This window comes from Telmatherina bonti (genome assembly GCF_933228915.1).
Source record: "Telmatherina bonti genome assembly, chromosome: 13".
Lineage (NCBI taxonomy): Eukaryota > Metazoa > Chordata > Actinopteri > Atheriniformes > Telmatherinidae > Telmatherina > Telmatherina bonti.
In genome coordinates, this window is record NC_136611.1 from 3,293,407 (window position 1) to 3,318,262 (window position 24,856).

The 24,856-nt window shown below is 49.6% G+C and overlaps 1 protein-coding gene across 1 annotated transcript in view; it reads left to right on the forward strand.

Annotated features, from left to right (window-relative positions):
• Positions 1-24,856, forward strand: part of prdm6 (PR domain containing 6) — a gene marked incomplete at both ends in the record, with an annotated part of 96,949 nt that overhangs the window by 64,816 nt on the left and 7,277 nt on the right. The window contains 2 exons of the mRNA XM_079250854.1: positions 2,431-2,806; positions 23,621-23,797. Of these exons, the coding sequence (XP_079106980.1) occupies positions 2,431-2,806; positions 23,621-23,797 (553 nt within the window). The remainder of the gene's footprint in view (positions 1-2,430; positions 2,807-23,620; positions 23,798-24,856) is intronic.

Sequence of the window (24,856 nt, forward strand, 5' to 3'; positions counted from 1 at the left end):
AGTCTGGTCCCTGAACGCATCAGGAGAACAACCTGCAGTCTGGTCCCTGAACGCATCAGGAGAACAGCCTGCAGTCTGGTCCCTGAACGCATCAGGAGAACAGCCTGCAGTCTGGTCCCTGAACGCATCAGGAGAACAACCTGCAGTCTGGTCCCTGAACGCATCAGGAGAACAGCCTGCAGTCTGGTCCCTGAACGCATCAGGAGAACAGCCTGCAGTCTGGTCCCTGAACGCATCAGGAGAACAGCCTGCAGTCTGGTCCCTGAACGCATCAGGAGAACAGCCTGCAGTCTGGTCCCTGAACGCATCAGGAGAACAACCTGCAGTCTGGTCCCTGAACGCATCAGGAGAACAACCTGCAGTCTGGTCCCTGAACGCATCAGGAGAACAGCCTGCAGTCTGGTCCCTGAACGCATCAGGAGAACAGCCTGCAGTCTGGTCCCTGAACGCATCAGGAGAACAACCTGCAGTCTGGTCCCTGAACGCATCAGGAGAACAGCCTGCAGTCTGGTCCCTGAACGCATCAGGAGAACAGCCTGCAGTCTGGTCCCTGAACGCATCAGGAGAACAACCTGCAGTCTGGTCCCTGAACGCATCAGGAGAACAACCTGCAGTCTGGTCCCTGAACGCATCAGGAGAACAGCCTGCAGTCTGGTCCCTGAACGCATCAGGAGAACAGCCTGCAGTCTGGTCCCTGAACGCATCAGGAGAACAGCCTGCAGTCTGGTCCCTGAACGCATCAGGAGAACAACCTGCAGTCTGGTCCCTGAACGCATCAGGAGAACAACCTGCAGTCTGGTCCCTGAACGCATCAGGAGAACAGCCTGCAGTCTGGTCCCTGAACGCATCAGGAGAACAGCCTGCAGTCTGGTCCCTGAACGCATCAGGAGAACAGCCTGCAGTCTGGTCCCTGAACGCATCAGGAGAACAGCCTGCAGTCTGGTCCCTGAACGCATCAGGAGAACAGCCTGCAGTCTGGTCCCTGAACGCATCAGGAGAACAACCTGCAGTCTGGTCCCTGAACGCATCAGGAGAACAACCTGCAGTCTGGTCCCTGAACGCATCAGGAGAACAGCCTGCAGTCTGGTCCCTGAACGCATCAGGAGAACAGCCTGCAGTCTGGTCCCTGAACGCATCAGGAGAACAGCCTGCAGTCTGGTCCCTGAACGCATCAGGAGAACAGCCTGCAGTCTGGTCCCTGAACGCATCAGGAGAACAGCCTGCAGTCTGGTCCCTGAACGCATCAGGAGAACAGCCTGCAGTCTGGTCCCTGAACGCATCAGGAGAACAGCCTGCAGTCTGGTCCCTGAACGCATCAGGAGAACAGCCTGCAGTCTGGTCCCTGAACGCATCAGGAGAACAGCCTGCAGTCTGGTCCCTGAACGCATCAGGAGAACAACCTGCAGTCTGGTCCCTGAACGCATCAGGAGAACAGCCTGCAGTCTGGTCCCTGAACGCATCAGGAGAACAACCTGCAGTCTGGTCCCTGAACGCATCAGGAGAACAGCCTGCAGTCTGGTCCCTGAACGCATCAGGAGAACAGCCTGCAGTCTGGTCCCTGAACGCATCAGGAGAACAGCCTGCAGTCTGGTCCCTGAACGCATCAGGAGAACAACCTGCAGTCTGGTCCCTGAACGCATCAGGAGAACAACCTGCAGTCTGGTCCCTGAACGCATCAGGAGAACAACCTGCAGTCTGGTCCCTGAACGCATCAGGAGAACAGCCTGAAGTCTGGTCCCTGAACGCATCAGGAGAACAACCTGCAGTCTGGTCCCTGAACGCATCAGGAGAACAGCCTGCAGTCTGGTCCCTGAACGCATCAGGAGAACAGCCTGCAGTCTGGTCCCTGAACGCATCAGGAGAACAGCCTGCAGTCTGGTCCCTGAACGCATCAGGAGAACAGCCTGCAGTCTGGTCCCTGAACGCATCAGGAGAACAACCTGCAGTCTGGTCCCTGAACGCATCAGGAGAACAGCCTGCAGTCTGGTCCCTGAACGCATCAGGAGAACAGCCTGCAGTCTGGTCCCTGAACGCATCAGGAGAACAACCTGCAGTCTGGTCCCTGAACGCATCAGGAGAACAACCTGCAGTCTGGTCCCTGAACGCATCAGGAGAACAGCCTGCAGTCTGGTCCCTGAACGCATCAGGAGAACAACCTGCAGTTTGGACGGACCCGCCCGTCGTGGAGCTTTGTCCTCTTTAAACAACATGAATAAACGAAGGTAATGAAGAGCGCTGGTTCCTACTTTGCCAGGAAGAGTTTATATTTATATATTTTAGGTGGATTTTTTAACCGGATTGTTTGTCGTTTTATGATTCGTTGTTTGGAAATAATCTTTCATCTCCATCTGCGTTGCTATTGGTGGAAACTTTCAGGAACTGGTTTTAGTTTTCCTCGCTTTAACGGAGACATTCTGTGTTTTGTGTCAGTAAACGTCCCTGCGACGGTGGTGGAGGCCATGACCCGCCAGGAGTCCCTACAGTCCTTCAGCAAAAACAGCAAACCTTCGTCCTCTTCGTCCTCCTCCAATCCTCCGGCCTCCCTCATGCGCTCCATGGTCTTCCCACATTCCCCCTGCTCACGGAGCTTCTCGCTGCTGGACAAGGTCGGCATCGGTGCTCAGTCAGACTCCAGTTTTGGCCCGTTGGGGTCGAAGAACCAGCGCGTCTTGGCGAGTCCGACATCCACCAGCCAGCTGAGCAGCGAGTTCAGCGACTGGCATCTGTGGAAGTGTGGGCAGTGCTTCAAGACCTTCACTCAGAGGATCCTGCTGCAGATGCACGTCTGTCCACAGAACCCCGACAGGTAAGACGCCACGACTCCTAAAACCTTCACAACATGCGACTTTGGTCAGAAACTCGTCTAAAATGTGGCATCAGAGAAACACGCATGAAAGTTCCACTTCCTGTCAGACTTTCCACCAATCAGAGAGCTTAAACTGACGGCAACGTCCAATCAGGAGCAGCCAAAGATCAACAAGTAAAGCCATGAAGACTCTTCCTCCGGCTCGTCTTCCGGCTCTTCCTCCGGCTCGTCTTTCGGCTCTTCCTCCGGCTCGTCTTTCGGCTCTTCTTCCGGCTCGTCTTTCGGCTCTTCTTCCGGCTCGTCTTCCGGCTCTTCTTCCGGCTCGTCTTCCGGCTCTTCCTCCGGCTCGTCTTTCGGCTCTTCTTCCGGCTCGTCTTCCGGCTCGTCTTCCGGCTCGTCTTTCGGCTCTTCTTCCGGCTCGTCTTTCGGCTCTTCCTCCGGCTCGTCTTCCGGCTCTTCCTCCGGCTCGTCTTCCGGCTCTTCCTCCGGCTCGTCTTTCGGCTCTTCTTCTAGCTCTTCCTCCGGCTCGTCTTCCGGCTCGTCTTCCGGCTCGTCTTTCGGCTCTTCTTCCGGCTCGTCTTTCGGCTCTTCCTCCGGCTCGTCTTCCGGCTCTTCCTCCGGCTCGTCTTTCGGCTCTTCTTCTAGCTCTTCCTCCGGCTCGTCTTTCGGCTCTTCTTCCGGCTCGTCTTTCGGCTCTTCTTCTAGCTCTTCCTCCGGCTCTTCCTCCGGCTCGTCTTCCGGCTCTTCCTCCGGCTCGTCTTCCGGCTCGTCTTCCGGCTCTTCCTCCGGCTCGTCTTCCGGCTCTTCCTCCGGCTCGTCTTCCGGCTCGTCTTCCGGCTCTTCCTCCGGCTCGTCTTTCGGCTCGTCTTCCGGCTCGTCTTTCGGCTCTTCTTCCGGCTCGTCTTCCGGCTCTTCCTCCGGCTCGTCTTCCGGCTCGTCTTTCGGCTCTTCCTCCGGCTCGTCTTCCGGCTCGTCTTCCGGCTCTTCCTCCGGCTCGTCTTCCGGCTCGTCTTCCGGCTCTTCCTCCGGCTCGTCTTCCGGCTCTTCCTCCGGCTCTTCCTCCGGCTCGTCTTCCGGCTCTTCCTCCGGCTCTTCCTCCGGCTCGTCTTCCGGCTCTTCCTCCGGCTCGTCTTCCGGCTCGTCTTCCGGCTCGTCTTCCGGCTCGTCTTCCGGCTCTTCCTCCGGCTCGTCTTCCGGCTCGTCTTCCGGCTCTTCCTCCGGCTCGTCTTCCGGCTCGTCTTCCGGCTCTTCCTCCGGCTCGTCTTCCGGCTCTTCCTCCGGCTCTTCCTCCGGCTCGTCTTCCGGCTCGTCTTCCGGCTCTTCCTCCGGCTCGTCTTCCGGCTCGTCTTCCGGCTCTTCCTCCGGCTCGTCTTCCGGCTCTTCCTCCGGCTCGTCTTCCGGCTCTTCCTCCGGCTCTTCCTCCGGCTCGTCTTCCGGCTCTTCTTCCGGCTCGTCTTCCGGCTCGTCTTCCGGCTCTTCCTCCGGCTCGTCTTCCGGCTCGTCTTCCGGCTCTTCCTCCGGCTCGTCTTCCGGCTCTTCCTCCGGCTCGTCTTCCGGCTCTTCCTCCGGCTCTTCCTCCGGCTCGTCTTCCGGCTCTTCTTCCGGCTCGTCTTCCGGCTCGTCTTCCGGCTCTTCCTCCGGCTCTTCTTCCGGCTCTTCTTCCGGCTCGTCTTCCGGCTCGTCTTCCGGCTCTTCCTCCGGCTCTTCCTCCGGCTCGTCTTCCGGCTCTTCCTCCGGCTCGTCTTCCGGCTCTTCTTCCGGCTCGTCTTCCGGCTCTTCCTCCGGCTCGTCTTCCTGCTCTTCCTCCGGCTTCCTCCGGCTCTTCTTCCGGCTCTTCCTCCGGCTCGTCTTCCGGCTCGTCTTCCGGCTCGTCTTCCGGCTCTTCCTCCGGCTCGTCTTCCTGCTCTTCCTCCGGCTTCCTCCGGCTCTTCTTCCGGCTCTTCCTCCGGCTCTTCTTCCGGCTCTTCCTCCGGCTCTTCTTCCGGCTCTTCTTCCAGCTCTTTCCGGCGATGTGCAGTTCCAGCTCCGCTCCTGGGCGTTCCTGACCAGCTCAACGCCTCGGCCTGAACGTGCTGCTGCGGAACGTCGGTGTGAAACTTTGGTAAAAGAAGCTGAAAGCTGCTGCAGAAAAAGAGTTTATCAAACTGTTCCTGCAGCTTTTAGTGGAAGCAAATCGAACATTTTTCTTTTAATTTATGACTCTGGTTGTCTCGTCGTCACGTGATGGCGAAGGATGAGTGGATAAGTGTCTGAGTGTGTACAACATCTGCCAAGTTAATTATATACAGCATGCATGGAGGAAGAGGAGGTGTCTGTGTGTGTGTGTGTGTGTGTGTGTGTGTGTGTGTGTGTGTGTGTGTGTGTGTGTGTGTGTGTGTGTGTGTGTGTGTGTGGAGGGGTGTATTGGAAATTTTTGTGCTTAGCTTTATTTTTATGTGGAGTCAGAGCAGCGTATAAATCAGCCGAGTGCGTCAGTGAGAAATACCTCGCCTTACGGTGACGGGGCCAGGAAAACAGATGCCACTTATTCAATAAACTAATACTCATAGGGAAGAAAAATGTGGGCTGGATATGGAAGGGGGGTCGATGTGGAGCTGCCTGTCAATACGCAGGTTTTATGGGACGGAGGAGCAGATAAAATTCAGCTGAACAAGCCAAACAGAGGAGAATCCTGAAGCTCCAAGACCACAGTACAGCTCAGGTTTAGCCAGACTGGAGGGGGACCAGGTTGGCTCACCGCTGGATAGAGTGTCCTGGTGCTGTTCCCGTGGACCAGAGGCAGGTCTGAGACCATCACCTGTCCGCTTTCTGGAAGAACTGACCCTGTCAAGTCCTGCAGTTTTTGCCTAAAATGTTGTGGACCGTTTTACTTCTGGATGTACCAGGATCATCCGCTGGTCTGAAGTCAGTGTTTTACTGAATGTGTGGTTATGATTGAAGCCTGGAACGGTCCACATCAGGAGTGGGGAACCCTGGTCCTCGAGGGCTGGAGTCCTGCAGGTTTTCCGGGTCTCCCTGGTCCTGATTCAACTCCCATAGATCCAACAGCTTGTCAGCATCTGCTCAGCGGGGCATTCATTTACATCTGAAGCATTGGAGCAGAGAGACATTGAAAACGTTCAGGACCAGGGCCACGGTTCCTCACCACATGTGGGACCATCACATGACCTCAGAGACCAGCCAAGTCTGATCACATGACCTCAGAGACCAGCCAAGTCTGATCACATGACCTCAGAGACCAGCCAAGTCTGATCACATGACCTCAGAGACCAGCCAAGTCTGATCACATGACCTCAGAGACCAGCCAAGTCTGATCACATGACCTCAGAGACCAGCCAAGTCTGATCACATGACCTCAGAGACCAGCCAAGTCTGATCACATGACCTCAGAGACCAGCCAAGTCTGATCACACGACCTCAGAGACCAGCCAAGTCTGATCACACGACCTCAGAGACCAGCCAAGTCTGATCACATGACCTCAGAGACCAGCCAAGTCTGATCACATGACCTCAGAGACCAGCCAAGTCTGATCACACGACCTCAGAGACCAGCCAAGTCTGATCACATGACCTCAGAGACCAGCCAGCCCTGATCACATGACCTCAGAGACCAGCCAAGTCTGATCACATGACCTCAGAGACCAGCCAAGTCTGATCACATGACCTCAGAGACCAGCCAAGTCTGATCACATGACCTCAGAGACCAGCCAAGTCTGATCACATGACCTCAGAGACCAGCCAGCCCTGATCACATGACCTCAGAGACCAGCCAAGTCTGATCACACGACCTCAGAGACCAGCCAAGTCTGATCACACGACCTCAGAGACCAGCCAAGTCTGATCACACGACCTCAGAGACCAGCCAAGTCTGATCACACGACCTCAGAGACCAGCCAAGTCTGATCACACGACCTCAGAGACCAGCCAAGTCTGATCACATGACCTCAGAGACCAGCCAAGTCTGATCACATGACCTCAGAGACCAGCCAAGTCTGATCACACGACCTCAGAGACCAGCCAAGTCTGATCACACGACCTCAGAGACCAGCCAAGTCTGATCACACGACCTCAGAGACCAGCCAAGTCTGATCACATGACCTCAGAGACCAGCCAAGTCTGATCACATGACCTCAGAGACCAGCCAAGTCTGATCACATGACCTCAGAGACCAGCCAAGTCTGATCACATGACCTCAGAGACCAGCCAAGTCTGATCACATGACCTCAGAGACCAGCCAAGTCTGATCACACGACCTCAGAGACCAGCCAAGTCTGATCACACGACCTCAGAGACCAGCCAAGTCTGATCACACGACCTCAGAGACCAGCCAAGTCTGATCACACGACCTCAGAGACCAGCCAAGTCTGATCACACGACCTCAGAGACCAGCCAAGTCTGATCACATGACCTCAGAGACCAGCCAAGTCTGATCACACGACCTCAGAGACCAGCCAAGTCTGATCACACGACCTCAGAGACCAGCCAAGTCTGATCACATGACCTCAGAGACCAGCCAAGTCTGATCACATGACCTCAGAGACCAGCCAAGTCTGATCACATGACCTCAGAGACCAGCCAAGTCTGATCACATGACCTCAGAGACCAGCCAAGTCTGATCACATGACCTCAGAGACCAGCCAGCCCTGATCACATGACCTCAGAGACCAGCCAAGTCTGATCACATGACCTCAGAGACCAGCCAAGTCTGATCACATGACCTCAGAGACCAGCCAAGTCTGATCACATGACCTCAGAGACCAGCCAAGTCTGATCACATGACCTCAGAGACCAGCCAAGTCTGATCACATGACCTCAGAGACCAGCCAAGTCTGATCACACGACCTCAGAGACCAGCCAAGTCTGATCACATGACCTCAGAGACCAGCCAAGTCTGATCACATGACCTCAGAGACCAGCCAAGTCTGATCACACGACCTCAGAGACCAGCCAAGTCTGATCACATGACCTCAGAGACCAGCCAAGTCTGATCACATGACCTCAGAGACCAGCCAAGTCTGATCACATGACCTCAGAGACCAGCCAAGTCTGATCACATGACCTCAGAGACCAGCCAAGTCTGATCACATGACCTCAGAGACCAGCCAAGTCTGATCACATGACCTCAGAGACCAGCCAAGTCTGATCACATGACCTCAGAGACCAGCCAAGTCTGATCACACGACCTCAGAGACCAGCCAAGTCTGATCACACGACCTCAGAGACCAGCCAAGTCTGATCACATGACCTCAGAGACCAGCCAAGTCTGATCACATGACCTCAGAGACCAGCCAAGTCTGATCACATGACCTCAGAGACCAGCCAAGTCTGATCACACGACCTCAGAGACCAGCCAAGTCTGATCACATGACCTCAGAGACCAGCCAGCCCTGATCACATGACCTCAGAGACCAGCCAAGTCTGATCACACGACCTCAGAGACCAGCCAAGTCTGATCACATGACCTCAGAGACCAGCCAAGTCTGATCACATGACCTCAGAGACCAGCCAAGTCTGATCACATGACCTCAGAGACCAGCCAAGTCTGATCACATGACCTCAGAGACCAGCCAAGTCTGATCACATGACCTCAGAGACCAGCCAAGTCTGATCACATGACCTCAGAGACCAGCCAAGTCTGATCACACGACCTCAGAGACCAGCCAAGTCTGATCACACGACCTCAGAGACCAGCCAAGTCTGATCACACGACCTCAGAGACCAGCCAAGTCTGATCACACGACCTCAGAGACCAGCCAAGTCTGATCACATGACCTCAGAGACCAGCCAAGTCTGATCACATGACCTCAGAGACCAGCCAAGTCTGATCACATGACCTCAGAGACCAGCCAGCCCTGATCACATGACCTCATGGACCAGTAGAACCATCGTGGTAACTGTAATGATGAAGACCACATTCAGCAGGTGGATCTGGAGTCTCAGGTGGGCTTTTATGGGAGGATGTTCTTGTGGTTGAACAGATCTTGTGTGATGTAGATGAGATGAGTTCTTGAATAAATTACGTTAATAAGTACTTTATTTCCATCAGTCAGTCCATCCACTAGGGGGCAGAGCTGAGTCCAGAGTTCCTACTCCGCTTGGTGGTAAAGTTGTTTACAAGCGTCCAACACCAGAAGAAGAAAACCACAAAGCTTTCTGCTGTTCTCCTCAACTCCTTTGTGTGTTTTTTATGTGGCGGCTTGTTATTTACTCTGAATAATTCGCACGGCAATATTTTTTATGGAACCACTGTCGAGTTACGGTAAAGTTCACGTCACGATGAAATTCCCTCCAGTAATTTTACAAGTTTTGGGTTTTTGGACTGAAGTTGATGTTTGTTCATATTTGCATTTGAAAGATACGGAATGGACCAATCAGCTGCCTCCTTCAGGCTTTGCATCACCATGGCGACCATTGCCGAGCGCCTGATCCTCACATTCGCCCTGGAGCTGGTCCCGCTTCAGATCCTGGACTAAACCAGTTCTCTCTGAAACAGGAAGAACTCTTCATCAGTACGATATCGTCCTCGCTTGATGTGGAATCCGTCTTTGTTTTTGCCACCTTGCAGTTTGTTCATCCTTTGTTTGTAGTTTCGCATCGTGTTTGGTGTGCGGAGACACATACGTACGAATTATTTGCAGTTTCGTGTCGTTAGCATCGTGTAAAGGCCTTTAGATGAAGAGTTTTGTACGAAGGTTTGTCAGTGCAGGAAGTTGGATATTCTACCAGAACGTTCAGTGTGAAATAAGCTGGTTTGTCCGCCCCCCCCGCCTTCATACATATTTATTGATGTTTACTCAAAGGGAACGTGGAAGACTGATGGGTCTTTGTATCTGCTCGCTTTGCCTCTCGGCTTCATCTCTTTCACGTTTGTTTTTTTTCTGCTGACTGTTTCTTTTCCTGAACTTTTTCTTCTTCTGTGTCATTTTTCCCTCCGTGTCATTTCACCAGAATCCATCATCAGAGGCGAGGTGTGTTTACGTCGGGGGGGCTCGGGTTGGCTTTTAAGCTGGTGTTTGTTAGAGTTCTGTGATGGAGATGAGTGAGGAAGCAGGAGAAAAACATCAGATTAACGGATGGGCTCCCAGGCTTCACACATCACGTCAGCAGCGGTGGATTCAAACATGATGCCTTCACTGACACGCTGGGATTTTATAGACCTGTGTTTAGATCTCAGTCAGATAAAGTTTTCATTTGTTCCAACTTTAAACACATGGATCTGTTCTGCCTCCAACTAACCTGTTAACAGGCCCCGCCTCCACACAGAAACCACGCCCCCTAAGCAATCACCTGGGTCACCTGCCCTCATCCATTCATCTTGTTCTCACCCTCTTTATCCGTCCTCCGTCATCATCATCATCATTATCCATCTTTCCATCATCCCTTCTTTTCAGTCACCCTTCCAAGCTTCCTCCCTCATCCATCAATCCATCCATCCTCCCCCTTCCTCCATCTCCTTCACTCATTCATCCTTTCATCCTCCATCTTTCCTTTCCCCTCCTTCATGGATACTATCAACCTTTCTCATTAATTCATCCTCCCTTTCTCCCATCCATCCATCCATCCATCCGTTTGTCCATCCATCCATCCAGCCATCCATCCATCCATCCGTCTGTCCATCCATCCATCCATCTGTCCATCCATCCATCCATCCATCAATCTGTCCATCCATCCATCCATCCGTTCATCCATCCATCTGTCCGTCCATCCATCCATCCATCCATCCATCCATCCATCTGTCCATCCATCCATCCATCTGTCCATCCATCCATCCATCCGTCTGTCCAGCCATCCATCCATCTGTCCATCCATCCATCCATCCATCAATCTGTCCATCCATCCATCCATCCGTTCATCCATCCATCTGTCCGTCCATCCATCCATCCATCCATCCATCCATCCGTCTGTCCAGCCATCCATCCATCTGTCCATCCATCCATCCATCTGTCCATCCATCCATCCGTTCGTCCATCCATCCATCCATCCATCCATCCATCCGTCCATCCACCCATCTGTCCATCATCCATCTGTCTGTCCATCCATGGGGGACAGACAGATGGATGATCCTTTCATCAAACCAGTAAACCCAGTGTAGAGGACTGGGTTTCTACTGGTGGAGATGACCTGATAACACAGAAAGTTTTCCTCTGACATCAAACTGAAACAGTTTTACTGCAAGTCATGAAGGCGGCTATATTCCTGCTGCCCTGAAGTGTCACAAAAACATCCGATTTTAGTCCCACTCTTCTGGACAGGCGACCGGGTGGAGACCTGCCGAGTGGATCATCCACATGTCCAGTTGAGGAATCTGGTTCTAAACACTATAAGAAGTTTGACATCATTGCTTTTCCTCCATCAGCTGCTGATTAACCACGCCGAGACCAATTTAGACTTTCTTCTTGGTTCTTCCTGCTCAGAGTGGAGCATTGTGGGTAATAGCAGCCTTCCGTACGGAGTGAAGTCCACACCACCGTTTGCGACTGGTTGCTTTTATCCCATCTGTAGACGTGACAGCTGAGTCATGCTCATAAATATTTGCAGAAATGAAAATATAAACCTTTTCTGAAGTTAACGTGCAGCTTTCGGCTGCTTTCATGTCCCAGTTTGAGGTTTACTTGCTACTCCGTAAGCCGAGAAAAATCTCAAAACATGATTAAGTCGAACTGCACAGAAGACCAAAACAAAGCCAAGCGGTTGATGTTGAGGAGATTTATCACCCGGCGCTGAAGATAAATTCCCGTTTACCACTAACACAGATGTGTGCGACCCTTCTGGACGCACAGATGTGTTGAAAAATGTCTCGCTGCAGGGCGACGATCCATCACCGTGATGGAAAGGCTCGAACAAATATCTCCCGTCTGGTTTTAGACGTCGTTTGTTCCCTGAGAATAAAAATCTGCTTTGTTGGGTTTTTAGGAGGTTTCAGTTTCTGTTCGCTGCAGCTTGAAGAGACGTCAGTTCGGGATTCCCAGGAAAAGTCGTTGGTTTCTTCATCCTGTGGGGAAATAACTCACAGAAATAAAGGTTATGCGCAGCAAAAGGAATAAAATTAGAAATATAAAAATCAGATCTAAACGAAGTAAGACCGGGATGTAATCCAGGAATTCTGGATTTTACAGGCGAATGATGTGGAAAGACGTTCTTTATCGTCGCAGGCATCAGAAATGTCCGCCTGAACGGTGGCTGGATATAGACGTGTCATATCCACAGAAAGACTGAGGGGTTGGTCGTCGCTATCAGCCAGTCCAAGCCAAAGGGGGTGTCGGAGGTTAGGAAGTCTCACCTTGTGCAGGTGTGAAGCTCATGAGAACCTGAAAGTTGCTCAGTCGTCTGAGGAGGTGTAGTCTGGACTTCTCCACAGTGGCACCGATGAGGTGAAACCAGGACAAGTCCTGAGACAAGGTCACTTCAAGGATTTTAATGTGTACTGTTTTCCAGTATAAGAATATCCCCACTGGGTACAAAGTACTGGAGTTTCCTCCCAGTGCTGCTCAGTTGCCTGCTCTATTATCTGTGGACATGTTTTGGTCCCCGGGGTGTCCAGGATGGTTGGTTTTCCAGGATGGTTGGTTTTCCAGGATGGTTTATTTCCAGGATGGTTGGTTTTCCAGGATGGTAGGTTTTCCAGGATGGTTGGTTTTCCAGGATGGTTTATTTCCAGGATGGTTGGTTTTCCAGGATGGTAGGTTTTCCAGGATGGTTGGTTTTCCAGGATGGTTTATTTCCAGGATGGTTGGTTTTCCAGGATGGTAGGTTTTCCAGGATGGTTGGTTTTCCAGGATGGTTGGTTTTCCAGGATGGTTTATTTCCAGGATGGTTGGTTTTCCAGGATGGTTTATTTCCAGGATGGTTGGTTTTCCAGGATGGTAGGTTTTCCAGGATGGTTGGTTTTCCAGGATGGTTGGTTTTCCAGGATGGTTAGTTTCCAGGATGGTTGGTTTTCCAGGATGGTTGGTTTTCCAGGATGGTTTATTTCCAGGATGGTTGGTTTTCCAGGATGGTAGGTTTTCCAGGATGGTTGGTTTTCCAGGATGGTTAGTTTTCCAGGATGGTTGGTTTTCCAGGATGGTAGGTTTTCCAGGATGGTTGGTTTTCCAGGATGGTTAGTTTTCCAGGATGGTAGGTTTTCCAGGATGGTTGGTTTTCCAGGATGGTTGGTTTTCCAGGATGGTTAGTTTTCCAGGATGGTTGGTTTTCCAGGATAGTTTCAGTTTTCCAGGATGGTTAGTTTTCCAGGATGGTTGGTTTTCCAGGATGGTAGGTTTTCCAGGATGGTTGGTTTTCCAGGATGGTTAGTTTTCCAGGATGGTTGGTTTTCCAGGATGGTTAGTTTTCCAGGATGGTTGGTTTTCCAGGATGGTTGGTTTTCCAGGATAGTTTCAGTTTTCCAGGATGGTTGGTTTTCCAGGATGGTAGGTTTTCCAGGATAGTTTCAGTTTTCCAGGATAGTTTCAGTTTTCCAGGATGGTTGGTTTTCCAGGATGGTTAGTTTTCCAGGATGGTTTCGGTGTCCGGTACGTAGATGCCCAGAAGCAGCATATCTCTCTGCATCTTGTATTAATGCATTTATTTTGACAGCTTTTTTAATCGTAGCTGCATCAGTATTTGTATCTGTAGGACTTCTCTTATTGGGATCAACCGTTACTAGTTTTTGCATAATCCTTCACCCTTACTGTTGAGCTCTGCTCGGCAGTGCATTGAAAGGACAGCATAGCGGCCCGTCTTTCATCAACAAGTCGTCTCCATGACCTTTCTCTTCCTCACATCATCACATCGGTTTGTATCGGAATCTTACGAGTTTTTCCCCTGAAAACGTTTTTATTTACTTATTTGTTTACGGCTGCAAGTCATTGCTGTAACTGAAAGGAAAGACTGAGAGGGAAGCCGAAGAGAAGGATGATGGTAGAAAGGAATTTTATGTGGTTGTTAGAGGGTCTATCAGTGATTTTTTTTCCTCTGTGTGTGTGTGTGTGTGTGTGTGTGTGTGTGTGTGTGTGTTCAGAGAGCCATTGATTGTGTATTGATGAGATGAGAGCGGTGATTTATGGCTGTTGGTCTTGGGGGAACAATGTCTTCATATGACAGAGGAGATGTCCTCACTGTGCAGATATAAGTCTATATAGATTAGACCGGGTCCATACGGGTCAATCGACAGCCTTCACTCAGCATCACACACTTTTACCGAGTTACTGAGGCTGAAAATCAACTTGAGAGAAAACGAAAACATGACATGAAAAGAGACATTTTTACTGGAGACGGATATCAGCTGATCCTGATGCATTCATGTCCTCTCCACCAGCCACATTTCAGTAGATCCTCCTCATCTTTGAGCATCCTTCATGGTACCATAATTCAGATAACAGCTGGGATTTTCCGTCCACACGCTCATTTATTGATCCAGATAGAGATACAGTAGAGATGCTGAGTCAGCAGAATGAGACGTTTGGAGTGAACAAAAAAGAGAAAATAAATATTGTTTTGATTTGTTTTGATCCTTAAAACTCAACTAGATCCTCCAAGGACTATCCCTTCTAACACTGTGATGGTCATGTGACCCTCCAGCTGGTCTACGGAGGTTTTCCAGCGTTTCTATCCGTCCAGGAGGTTTACAATCCAGACACAACATGTAGTGTTTATTCAGAGACTCTAGATGGTAAATCCACAATGATCCATGATAACACTACCATGTTGCTAAGAGACCTCTATTTTCACCTGGACATGATGATGAGGTCACTTCCTGTCAGACTTTTTACCAATCAGAGCTTAAACTGACGGTAACGTCCAATCAGAAGCAGCCAAAGATCAAATAAAACATTTAGGCTTCATGTTGTCTTTATGTTTTCTTTCTTCGCTTGAGATTATCGTAACCATTAAACCAGGTAGAGGTCCAGGTAGTGCAACTGGTCCAGGTAATGGAACAGGTAGAGGTCTCAGGTTTGGGACCAGGTAGAGGAAACAGAGACACATGCAGGTGAAGTGTGGTCATCATGGCCGCCAGTTGTTCTCCCATCACCTGTCCTACTGAGACTTCCCTTCTCAGAAACAGTCTCATAGATTCATGTCAGGATGTTTCAGCAATAACCAGGAAGTTCAGGTGCTGCTCACTTCATGGGAAGATGCAGGTTTGGTTATGATGGACGCAGAGTGGGACGCATACGCCTCGTTACCTAAAAACATGTCCTCCACCTTCAGGACGGTTTGCAGCGGCTGTCTTGCTGTCTGCTCCAAGAGCATGTTAACTGTGGGACACCGCGTGTCTCCGGAACAGCCAGATGGAGGCTGGATGATGGAAGTTGATAACTGACTGTTTTGTCTTTATTATTACACTCTGAAACAAGTTTTCTGCTCAGTGACAGCAGATCTGATCTGAAATAATCTCATTTGTTCTTGCAGCCTTTCCTGTTGCATCCTGCTGTTTCACATCAGCCTGTAAACAACTGGTTTTTCAGACTTTAAGAAAGATCTGCGGCTTGTCGAACTTGAGGCTTTTGTACGTATGTGTCCACATCATAGTTGTTTATATATGATGTGCGGAGTCTCTGTGACGACACCTGTAGGTTTCTGAAGAGCTGAATTGAAGCTCGGTGGGCGGTTCCTACCATCACCATCTTGGCACGGGCATGCGTGTCGTCTCACCCAGAAAATACAAATATGGGCAAAGAGGTGGAGCTGAGAGGGGGGCTGTGAGCGTCATGGTGGATGATTGACATCAAGCGAACTCCGAGCTAACCTGGAGATAACAGGAGCTAACCAGCTAACGGAGGTAAGCGGGCTAAAGCTAAGTCACGTTGTTAACCGGCTAAAAACCGCGGTTATTCTACGTTCTTCTGACTTGAAGCGGGAGATTGGTACCTGTCAATCAAAAGGACACGCCCCTAAATATGCAGAATTTTGAGATTAAATTACTTTTAAACATGTTTATTTCTGCTGTAAACATGTTTGTTTCTGCTGTGAAGTTGGTCTTTTTAGCATGGGAGTCTATGGAGATTTGCTCCTTTTTGGAGCCCCTAGTGGATGAAGGGGGAACTGCAGTTTTATGCACTTCGGCAGGAGACTCCGTCCATCTTTCATGTTCGGTCTATGGTCCACATCCAGGTTTTGGTTTTTCTGGTAAATATCTTTGGATGTTTTGGACCAGGATCTTCTACTGGGGTGCAGAGGTGGTGTTTCTTTCAGGAATTTTATTGATAATGTAAACAAAAACATTGATCCTGATATTTTAGAAAAATATTTTGATATTTTTTGGATTTATCGCTCAGCTCTACGCCTCCCAGCGAGACCCATCATGATGCGAGTCAGCCTGATGTTTGAGTAGGTTCTGCTAAGCTTGTAGCATGATGACGTCTACGTGCGAGCTGGTTGTGTGTGAAATGGGGGTGTTTACGCTTCACCTCCTCTTTCCGCTGTAATAAACAATAACTGGGCATTAATCTCCCAGCCTGCTGCCTTAATAAATAATATCCACACATTCATCAACTTAAACTATTCACAATCAATGCAGCTCTTCATAGAAAACCCACCTAATAAATAGTGGTGCGGCCCACTGAGGCGTGAACTTATAGACCAGCCGGCTGATAAATGAACCCACCCCCACGGCAAGACGCCTTTTATGTGGAAAACTGCAAGTGAGAATTTTTCGATTTTATATTACAGCATCTTACTGGTTTTACTGGGCTGTCTGCATCTCTTCTTCATGTCCCGGCCGGCTGCTGCCGGATGCTGTGATTTATTACAGCGCTGAAGATGTTGGTCTATTTATCTCGTCCTCATTGGGGTGGGGGGTGGGTGTCCTGATTGGACGATGGCCATGTCTCAGTTTAGTCTTACTGGGCTCAAAAGATGAAAATTGCTTTATTTTCAGCTTCTTCTGGGAATTTATTCACATAAAGCAAAGATGTGTTGGAGAGGGGAGGAGGAGGAGTACAGGGACCCAATGGAGACCAGCCAAGAGGGGGGAAAACATCTGTCCTACAAAACTTTATTTAAAAACTCCACAGAACATTTAATTAATTCTTTCAGTGACTTTAAAAACAAATTACTTGTACATTTACCAGTAAGAACCATGCATACATACTGGTTTTACTGGCCAAGGCTGCCCTTTATCACCGATTCTGTTCATAACTTATATGGACAGAATTTCTAGGTGCAGCCGAGGTGTTGAGGGGATCCGGCTTGGTGGACTCAAGATTGGGTCTCTGCTTTTTGCAGATGACGTGGTCCTGTTGGCTCCATCTGGTCGTGATCTCCAGCTCTCGCTTGAGCGATTCGCGGCCGAGTGTGAAGCGGCTGGGATGAGAATCAGCACCTCCAAATCTGAGACCATGGTCCTCAGCCGGAATAGGGTGGATTGCCCTCTCTGGGTCGGGAGTCAGGTCCTGCCTCAAGTGGAGGAGTTTAAATATCTCGGGGTCTTGTTCACGAGTGAGGGAAGGATGGAGCGTGAGATGGACAGACGGATCGGTGCGGCGTCTGCAGTAATGCGGACTCTGCGCCGGTCTGTCGTGGTGAAGAAGGAGCTGAGCCAGAAGGCGAAGCTCTCAATTTACCAGTCGATCTATGTTCCTACCCTCACCTATGGTCATGAGCTGTGGGTCGTGACCGAAAGAAGGAGATCTCGTATACAGGCGGCTGAAATGAGTTTCCTCCACAGGGTGGCCGGGCTCTCCCTTAGAGATAGGGTGAGGAGCTCGGTCATCCTGGAGGAGATCAGAGTAGAGCCGCTGCTCCTCCTCATCGAAAGGAACCAGTTGATCAGGGCATCTGGTCAGGATGCCTCCTGGACCTCCCTGGTGAGGTGTTCCAGACACGTCGCTCTGGCAGGAGACCCCGGGGAAGACCCAGGACACGCTGGAGGGATTATATCTCTCGGCTGGCCTGGGAACGCCTCGGGATCCCCCCGCAGAGTTGGCAAATGTGGCTGGGGAGAGGGAAGTCTGGGCTTCCCTGCTTAGGCTGCTGCCGTCTTCTGCCGCTTATCCGACCCCGGATAAGCGGCAGAAGATGGATGGATGGTGAAAGTTTACTTAGTGGTTTGAAGACGAAATACTGGTGTCATGAGGTTTGACTGGTTTATTGAATGTTACCTGGTTTATTGAAGATTTACTGGTTTATCGAAGGTTTACTGGTTTTATGGTGGGTTAGGATTAGTCAGCTGGTCTAATGAACATCTAATGACAGTTTACTGGTCTGCTAATATTGAACCGGTTTTTTTACTGGTCTACGAATGATTAATTGGTTCATTAAATGTTTACTGGCATAATGAACGATTCATGAAGTTTTACTGGTTTATTGGTTTACTGGTTTGATTATGGTTTATGGATGTAAAGAACAACTAATTAAAGTTTACTGGTTAACTGGACTATTACAGGGTTTCATGGTTTTATTGAAGGTTTTTTGGTGCAATGATGGTTAACTGGTTAAATGAAGGTTTACTGGTTTATTGATGGTTAATTTGTTTGTTGAATGTTTACCAGTCTAATCAATAGTGACATTTTATTTCTTTACTGAGTTTTTTTTTTTATCTGAAGGTTTAATGGTTTTATTGGAGGTGTAATGATGGTTAACTGGTTTAATGAATGTTTACTGGTTTGGTGATATTTCATTGGTTAACTGAAGTTTTACTGGTCTAATTAAAATATAATGATGTTTTACTGTTTTAAAGGGGGTTTACTGTTCTAATGAGGGTCAACTAGTTTATTGAAAGTTGACTGGTCTAATGATGAATAACTCGTTTATTGAAGGTTTACTTGTTTTAATTATAATTAACTGTATTTTATGAAAGTTTACAGGTCTAATTGACAACTAACGAAGGTTGACTGGTTTAATGAATGTTTACTGGTTTGGTGATATTTAATTGGTCAATTGAAGTTTTACTGGTCTAATTCAAATCTAATGGTATTTTACTGGTTTAAAGGGGGTTTAGTAGTCTAATGAGTGTCAACTAGTTTATTGAATGTTTACTAGTCTAATGATGATTAACTGGTTTATCGAAGGTTGACGGCTTTTATGATGGGTTAGGATTAGTCAACTGGTCTAATGAACGTCTAATGACAGTTTACTGATCTGCTAATATTGAACTGGTTTATTTACTGGTCTACTAATGGTTAACTGGTCCATTAAATGTTTACTGGCATAATGAACGATTCATGAAGTTTTACTGGTTTATTGGTTTACTGGTTTGATTATGGTTTATGGATGTAAAGAACAACTAATTAAAGTTTACTGGTTAACTGGACTATTAAAGGGTTTCATGGTTTTATTGAAGGTTTTTTGGTGCAATGATGGTTAACTGGTTCATTAAGTGTTCACCGGTCTAACAATGGTTAACTGGCTTATTGAATGTTTACTGGTCTAATAAATGACTAATGCCATTTTACTGGTTAAATGAAGGTTTCCTGGTCTAATGATGATTAACTGGTTTATTGAAGGTTTACTTGTTTTAATTATAGTTAACTGTTTTTTATGAAAGTTTACAGGTCTAAATAACAACTAACAAAGGTTGACTGGTTTAATGAAGGTTTAATGGTATAATGATGGATAAGTGGTTTTGTTGGTCTTATTGAATATCTAATGATGGTTAACTGGTTTATTGAATGTTGAACTGGTCATTTAATGGTTACCTAGTTAAGCTTTACTGGTCTAATGAATAAAGAAGTTTTTCTTTTGTTACTTGGTTTACTTGTTTAATGATAAGGATCTTATGGAATGTTTACTAGTCTTACATCTTATGAAATATGACGTGTTTTCTGAAGTTTCATTGGTATAATCATGGTTAACTGGTTTTGTAGAGATTTACTGGTCTAATGATGTTTAACTTGTTTTTGAATGTTTATTGGTCATATAATAGTTATCTGGCTAAATGAAGGTTCACTGGTTTCGTGAATGTTTACTGGTCTAATGAATGACTAATGACATTTTACTTGATCATTGAAGGTTTACTGGTTTAAAGAAGGTTTACTGGTCTGATAATGGTTAATGAAAGTTACCAGGTTTATTGCAGCTTTACTGGTCTAATTATTGTTAACTGGTTCATTGAATGTTTCCTGGTATAATGAATGTCTAATCATGTTTTACTGGTTCAATAAAGGTTTACGGGTCATATGGTGGTAACTGGTCTATTGAAGGTTCACTGGTCAACTGAACATCCACTGAAGTTTTACTTGTTTAAAAAGGTTTTAATGATTTCAATGAAGGTTTACTGGTTTTACTTTTCATTAACATGTTGACTTACAGACGGAAACATTGAATAAAACAAGTATTATCTTTCATTTTATTTCTTTATTGGAAAGTTTGCATACAACTAGCAGATGGTCAGAAGAGATGGAGAGAAGAGGAACAAGAGTTAGATGGCTAAGGCTCAGGAGGAAAAGCAGCCAACCTGAAAGTTGGCATTTAGACTTCTGAAGTGTCCTTTGGCAAAACGCTGAACCCCACAAACCTGTGTATCCATGTGTGCAGAAAAAAATCTGGAAGTGTCGTTTGAATGTGACATGTATTGTTGGCGCTTTGAGAAGTGGAGATGACTAAAAGACTTCTGTACAAGTCCATTTACCATCCAAGACAGGATGAGAGAAAGAAATGAGTAAAGAGAAGGCTGCCAAATGCATCATGGGATGTCTCAGTCGCCTAGGCCTGTAGCAGCAGGAGTAAAGGGATGGATCCAGGTCGCCAAGACAGGTCCGGTTTCTCTTCCCGAAGCCGGACCGGGGTCCGGTTTCTCTTCCCGAAGCCGGGCCGGGGTCCGGTTCCTCTTCCCGAAGCCGGGCCGGGGTCCGGTTCCTCTTCCCGAAGCCGGGCCGGGGTCCGGTTCCTCTTCCCGAAGCCGGGCCGGGGTCCGGTTCCTCTTCCCGAAGCCGGGCCGGGGTCCGGTTCCTCTTCCCGAAGCCGGACCGGGGTCCGGTTCCTCTTCCCGAAGCCAGGTCGGGGTCCAGTTCCTCTTCCCGAAGCCAGGTCGGGGTCCAGTTCCTCTTCCCGAAGCCAGGTCGGGGTCCAGTTCCTCTTCCCGAAGCCAGGTCGGGGTCCAGTTCCTCTTCCCGAAGCCAGGTCGGGGTCCAGTTCCTCTGGTGGAACATGTTAAGATTAGATCAGCTGTTGGATGGAAACAGGACTGTTAGCGAACATGCTGCTGCTGTTTGTTCCAGTCTGATTTAGTCCTACTGTGAACCATCTGGGACCAACACACACACACACACACACACACACACACACACACACACACACACACACACAATCACTTCCTAGCTATCTCCTCCAGCTCTGCTGTCTCTATCTAGCTGCTATTACTCACACACAACATGATAGATGATCCAGTCATGATGCAGGCCTGCATTGTTGATGAGGGTCATGTTGCCATGGTTACCAGAGCAGTGTCCGACTTCTCCCGGCCCGAGTGTGAAATCTTTGTTGTCATTTCTTCTTCGTTGTTTTATTATCTGGAAGCGTCCAAGTCTGTGTCCGTTCCCTCCTCGATAGACAGATGTCGGACTGGAAGGTCCGCCTTCCAGTACCGGGCAGTCCCCTTCGTCTGGTCCGCCTTCTAGTACCGGGCAGTCCCCTTCGTCTGGTCCGCCTTCTAGTACCGGGCAGTCCCCTTCGTCTGGTCCGCCTTCCAGTACCGGGCAGTCCCCTTCGTCTGGTCCGCCTTCTAGTACCGGGCAGTCCCCTTCGTCTGGTCCGCCTTCTAGTACCGGGCAGTCCCCTTCGTCTGGTCCGCCTTCTAGTACCGGGCAGTCCTCTTCGTCTGGTCCGCCTTCCAGTACCGGGCAGTCCCCTTCGTCTGGTCCGCCTTCTAGTACCGGGCAGTCCTCTTCGTCTGGTCCGCCTTCTAGTACCGGGCAGTCCCCTTCGTCTGGTCCGCCTTCCAGTACCGGGCAGTCCCCTTCGTCTGGTCCGCCTTCTAGTACCGGGCAGTCCTCTTCGTCTGGTCCGCCTTCTAGTACCGGGCAGTCCCCTTCGTCTGGTCCGCCTTCTAGTACCGGGCAGTCCTCTTCGTCTGGTCCGCCTTCCAGTACCGGGCAGTCCCCTTCGTCTGGTCCGCCTTCCAGTACCGGGCAGTCCTCTTCGTCTGGTCCGCCTTCCAGTACCGGGCAGTCCTCTTCGTCTGGTCCGCCTTCTAGTACCGGGCAGTCCTCTTCGTCTGGTCCGCCTTCCAGTACCGGGCAGTCCCCTTCGTCTGGTCCGCCTTCCAGTACCGGGCAGTCCTCTTCGTCTGGTCCGCCTTCTAGTACCGGGCAGTCCTCTTCGTCTGGTCCGCCTTCCAGTACCGGGCAGTCCTCTTCGTCTGGTCCGCCTTCCAGTACCGGGCAGTCCTCTTCGTCTGGTCCGCCTTCCAGTACCGGGCAGTCCTCTTCGTCTGGTCCGCCTTCTAGTACCGGGCAGTCCTCTTCGTCTGGTCCGCCTTCCAGTACCGGGCAGTCCTCTTCGTCTGGTCCGCCTTCCAGTACCGGGCAGTCCTCTTCGTCTGGTCCGCCTTCTAGTACCGGGCAGTCCTCTTCGTCTGGTCCGCCTTCCAGTACCGGGCAGTCCTCTTCGTCTGGTCCGCCTTCCAGTACCGGGCAGTCCTCTTCGTCTGGTCCGCCTTCCAGTACCGGGCAGTCCTCTTCGTCTGGTCCGCCTTCCAGTACCGGGCAGTCCTCTTCGTCTGGTCCGCCTTCCAGTACCGGGCAGTCCTCTTCGTCTGGTCCGCCTTCCAGTACCGGGCAGTCCCCTTCGTCTGGTCCGCCTTCTAGTACCGGGCAGTCTCCTTCGTCTGGTCCGCCTTCCAGTACCGGGCAGTCCCCTTCGTCTGGTCCGCCTTCCAGTACCGGGCAGTCCCCTTCGTCTGGTCCGCCTTCTAGTACCGGGCAGTCCTCTTCGTCTGGTCCGCCTTCTAGTACCGGGCAGTCCTCTTCGTCTGGTCCGCCTTCCAGTACCGGGCAGTCCCCTTCGTCTGGTCCGCCTTCCAGTACCGGGCAGTCCTCTTCGTCTGGTCCGCCTTCTAGTACCGGGCAGTCCTCTTCGTCTGGTCCGCCTTCCAGTACCGGGCAGTCCCCTTCGTCTGGTCCGCCTTCCAGTACCGGGCAGTCCCCTTCGTCTGGTCCGCCTTCTAGTACCGGGCAGTCCCCTTCGTCTGGTCCGCCTTCTAGTACCGGGCAGTCCTCTTCGTCAGGTTGGACCCTTCATAATTCTTGGCGTGATGGACCAAACAAGGTGGAACCTTTCCTCAGACATTTTGCTCCATATTAACATGAAGCATCACATCCATGATGAGAACCTCCCGTTCCCACCACTCCCCACATGGACTTAGTCAGCAACAATACTCAGCCTGAAGGGGAGGAAGATCCAGTCGAAAGCAGGAAGGATCCATGTTGTCATGATGTTTCCAGCAGATTCTGATCCTACCATGTGAATGTGGAGCTGAACTGGAGACTCATCAGACCAGCAACGTTTCTCCATCTTCTATTGTCCAGTTCTGGTGAGTCTGTGTGAATTATAGCCTCAGTTTCCTGTTCTTACTGACAGGAGTGGTTTGATCCATTCTGCATACCTCCTTCCGATGCTCAGTTTGACTTTCAGCAAGTCGTCAGTGTGTCTACACGCTGCCATGTGATTGGCTGGCCAGCAGGAAGTGGAACAGGTGGAAAAAAGTTTGGAAAGTTTGTGCTTCAAACATCTCCTACGCTTCTGTTTAAATTATGCTGAATCATAAAAACAAGAATTTTTCCAAGCATGATGTCTGTAAAACGTGTGAAGTGAGATAAAAATCACTCAACAAAATGCTGAGACTGCAGGTTTTAACATCTGAATGAAGTGAAAGGAAATCTACCTTCTTGCTTTCAGACCGTACCAGTGTGGCCACTGCTCCCAGTCCTTCTCACAGCCTTCGGAGCTGAGGAACCACGTGGTGACGCACTCCAGCGACCGACCCTTCAAATGTGGATACTGCGGCCGGGCGTTCGCTGGCGCCACGACGCTCAACAACCACATCCGCACGCACACCGGAGAGAAGCCGTTCAAGTAAGTAACAGTGAGTACCCCCACCCATGCTACCCTCTGGCCATGATACCACCCAGAAAACTACACCCAGACCCCCACCGGGGGCGTCGTCGCGCCAAGTCCTGATTCGTTTCAACAATTCTAGACTCAAACTGTCAGCTTCATTGTTGGGGTATTATTGTGATGCATCAACATGTCTGTCAGGTGTTTAAAGTATCCCATCACTGTGATTCTTCACCGCAGAGCCACGGCCAACGCTTGGGCCTCAAGCGCCACCTAGAGGGCTGCACAAAACCTTCAGTTTTCAGTCTGGAGGCTGCCAGAGCCCCAGGTGTGTCACTTAGCGAACAGCTAACTAGCACATCGCTAGCAGCCTTCGCTACTGGCCAAGCAAAGTGCGGGTTTGCAGGATGGATTTAAAGAAACCTTTAAATTAGGTCAGTATTTGGTGTGCCACAATGACGTACGTTGCCAATGAATCCATGCTTTGGAGTGGACGGACCCTAAACTGGGAAACGCCAATGGAGTGTTGGCTAACGCTAGCTAACGAAAACTAAGCTCTGAAGCGTCCACGCTAAACCGCATCTAGTTTTGTATTAGAGCATCTAAATAACGTTGATTTGAATTATGAAACCTGGGTGATTGTGTGTGGCAGTTGGGTTATGGTTAGGGTCACCGACATTAAATGACTGATTTTGTTTTTAAAAAAAAATCACATGGGCTAACGTTGCTGCTAAATATTAAATATACCACGCTGCAATAACCCTAGACATAAATAATCCAGTCTGAATAAAGTATATTGGAAATTATTTCGCTGCATTTTAAGACCATAAAAGGGAGTTGTTGCATCGTGACCAAAACTTGTCAATTTAAGGGTTAATAAGAATAAAATCTCGTCAGATGCTGGGTTGAGGAATAATGAAGTAAAATAAAGTATTATTGTTTATGATAGAGCAGCACAATTAATCGTTAAAAAATCGCTATCTTGATTCATACCACCCCAGACCGCGGGGCGTCGGTCCCGATGCGTTCAGGGACCAGACTGCAGGATGTTGGTCCTGATGCGTTCAGGGACCAGAC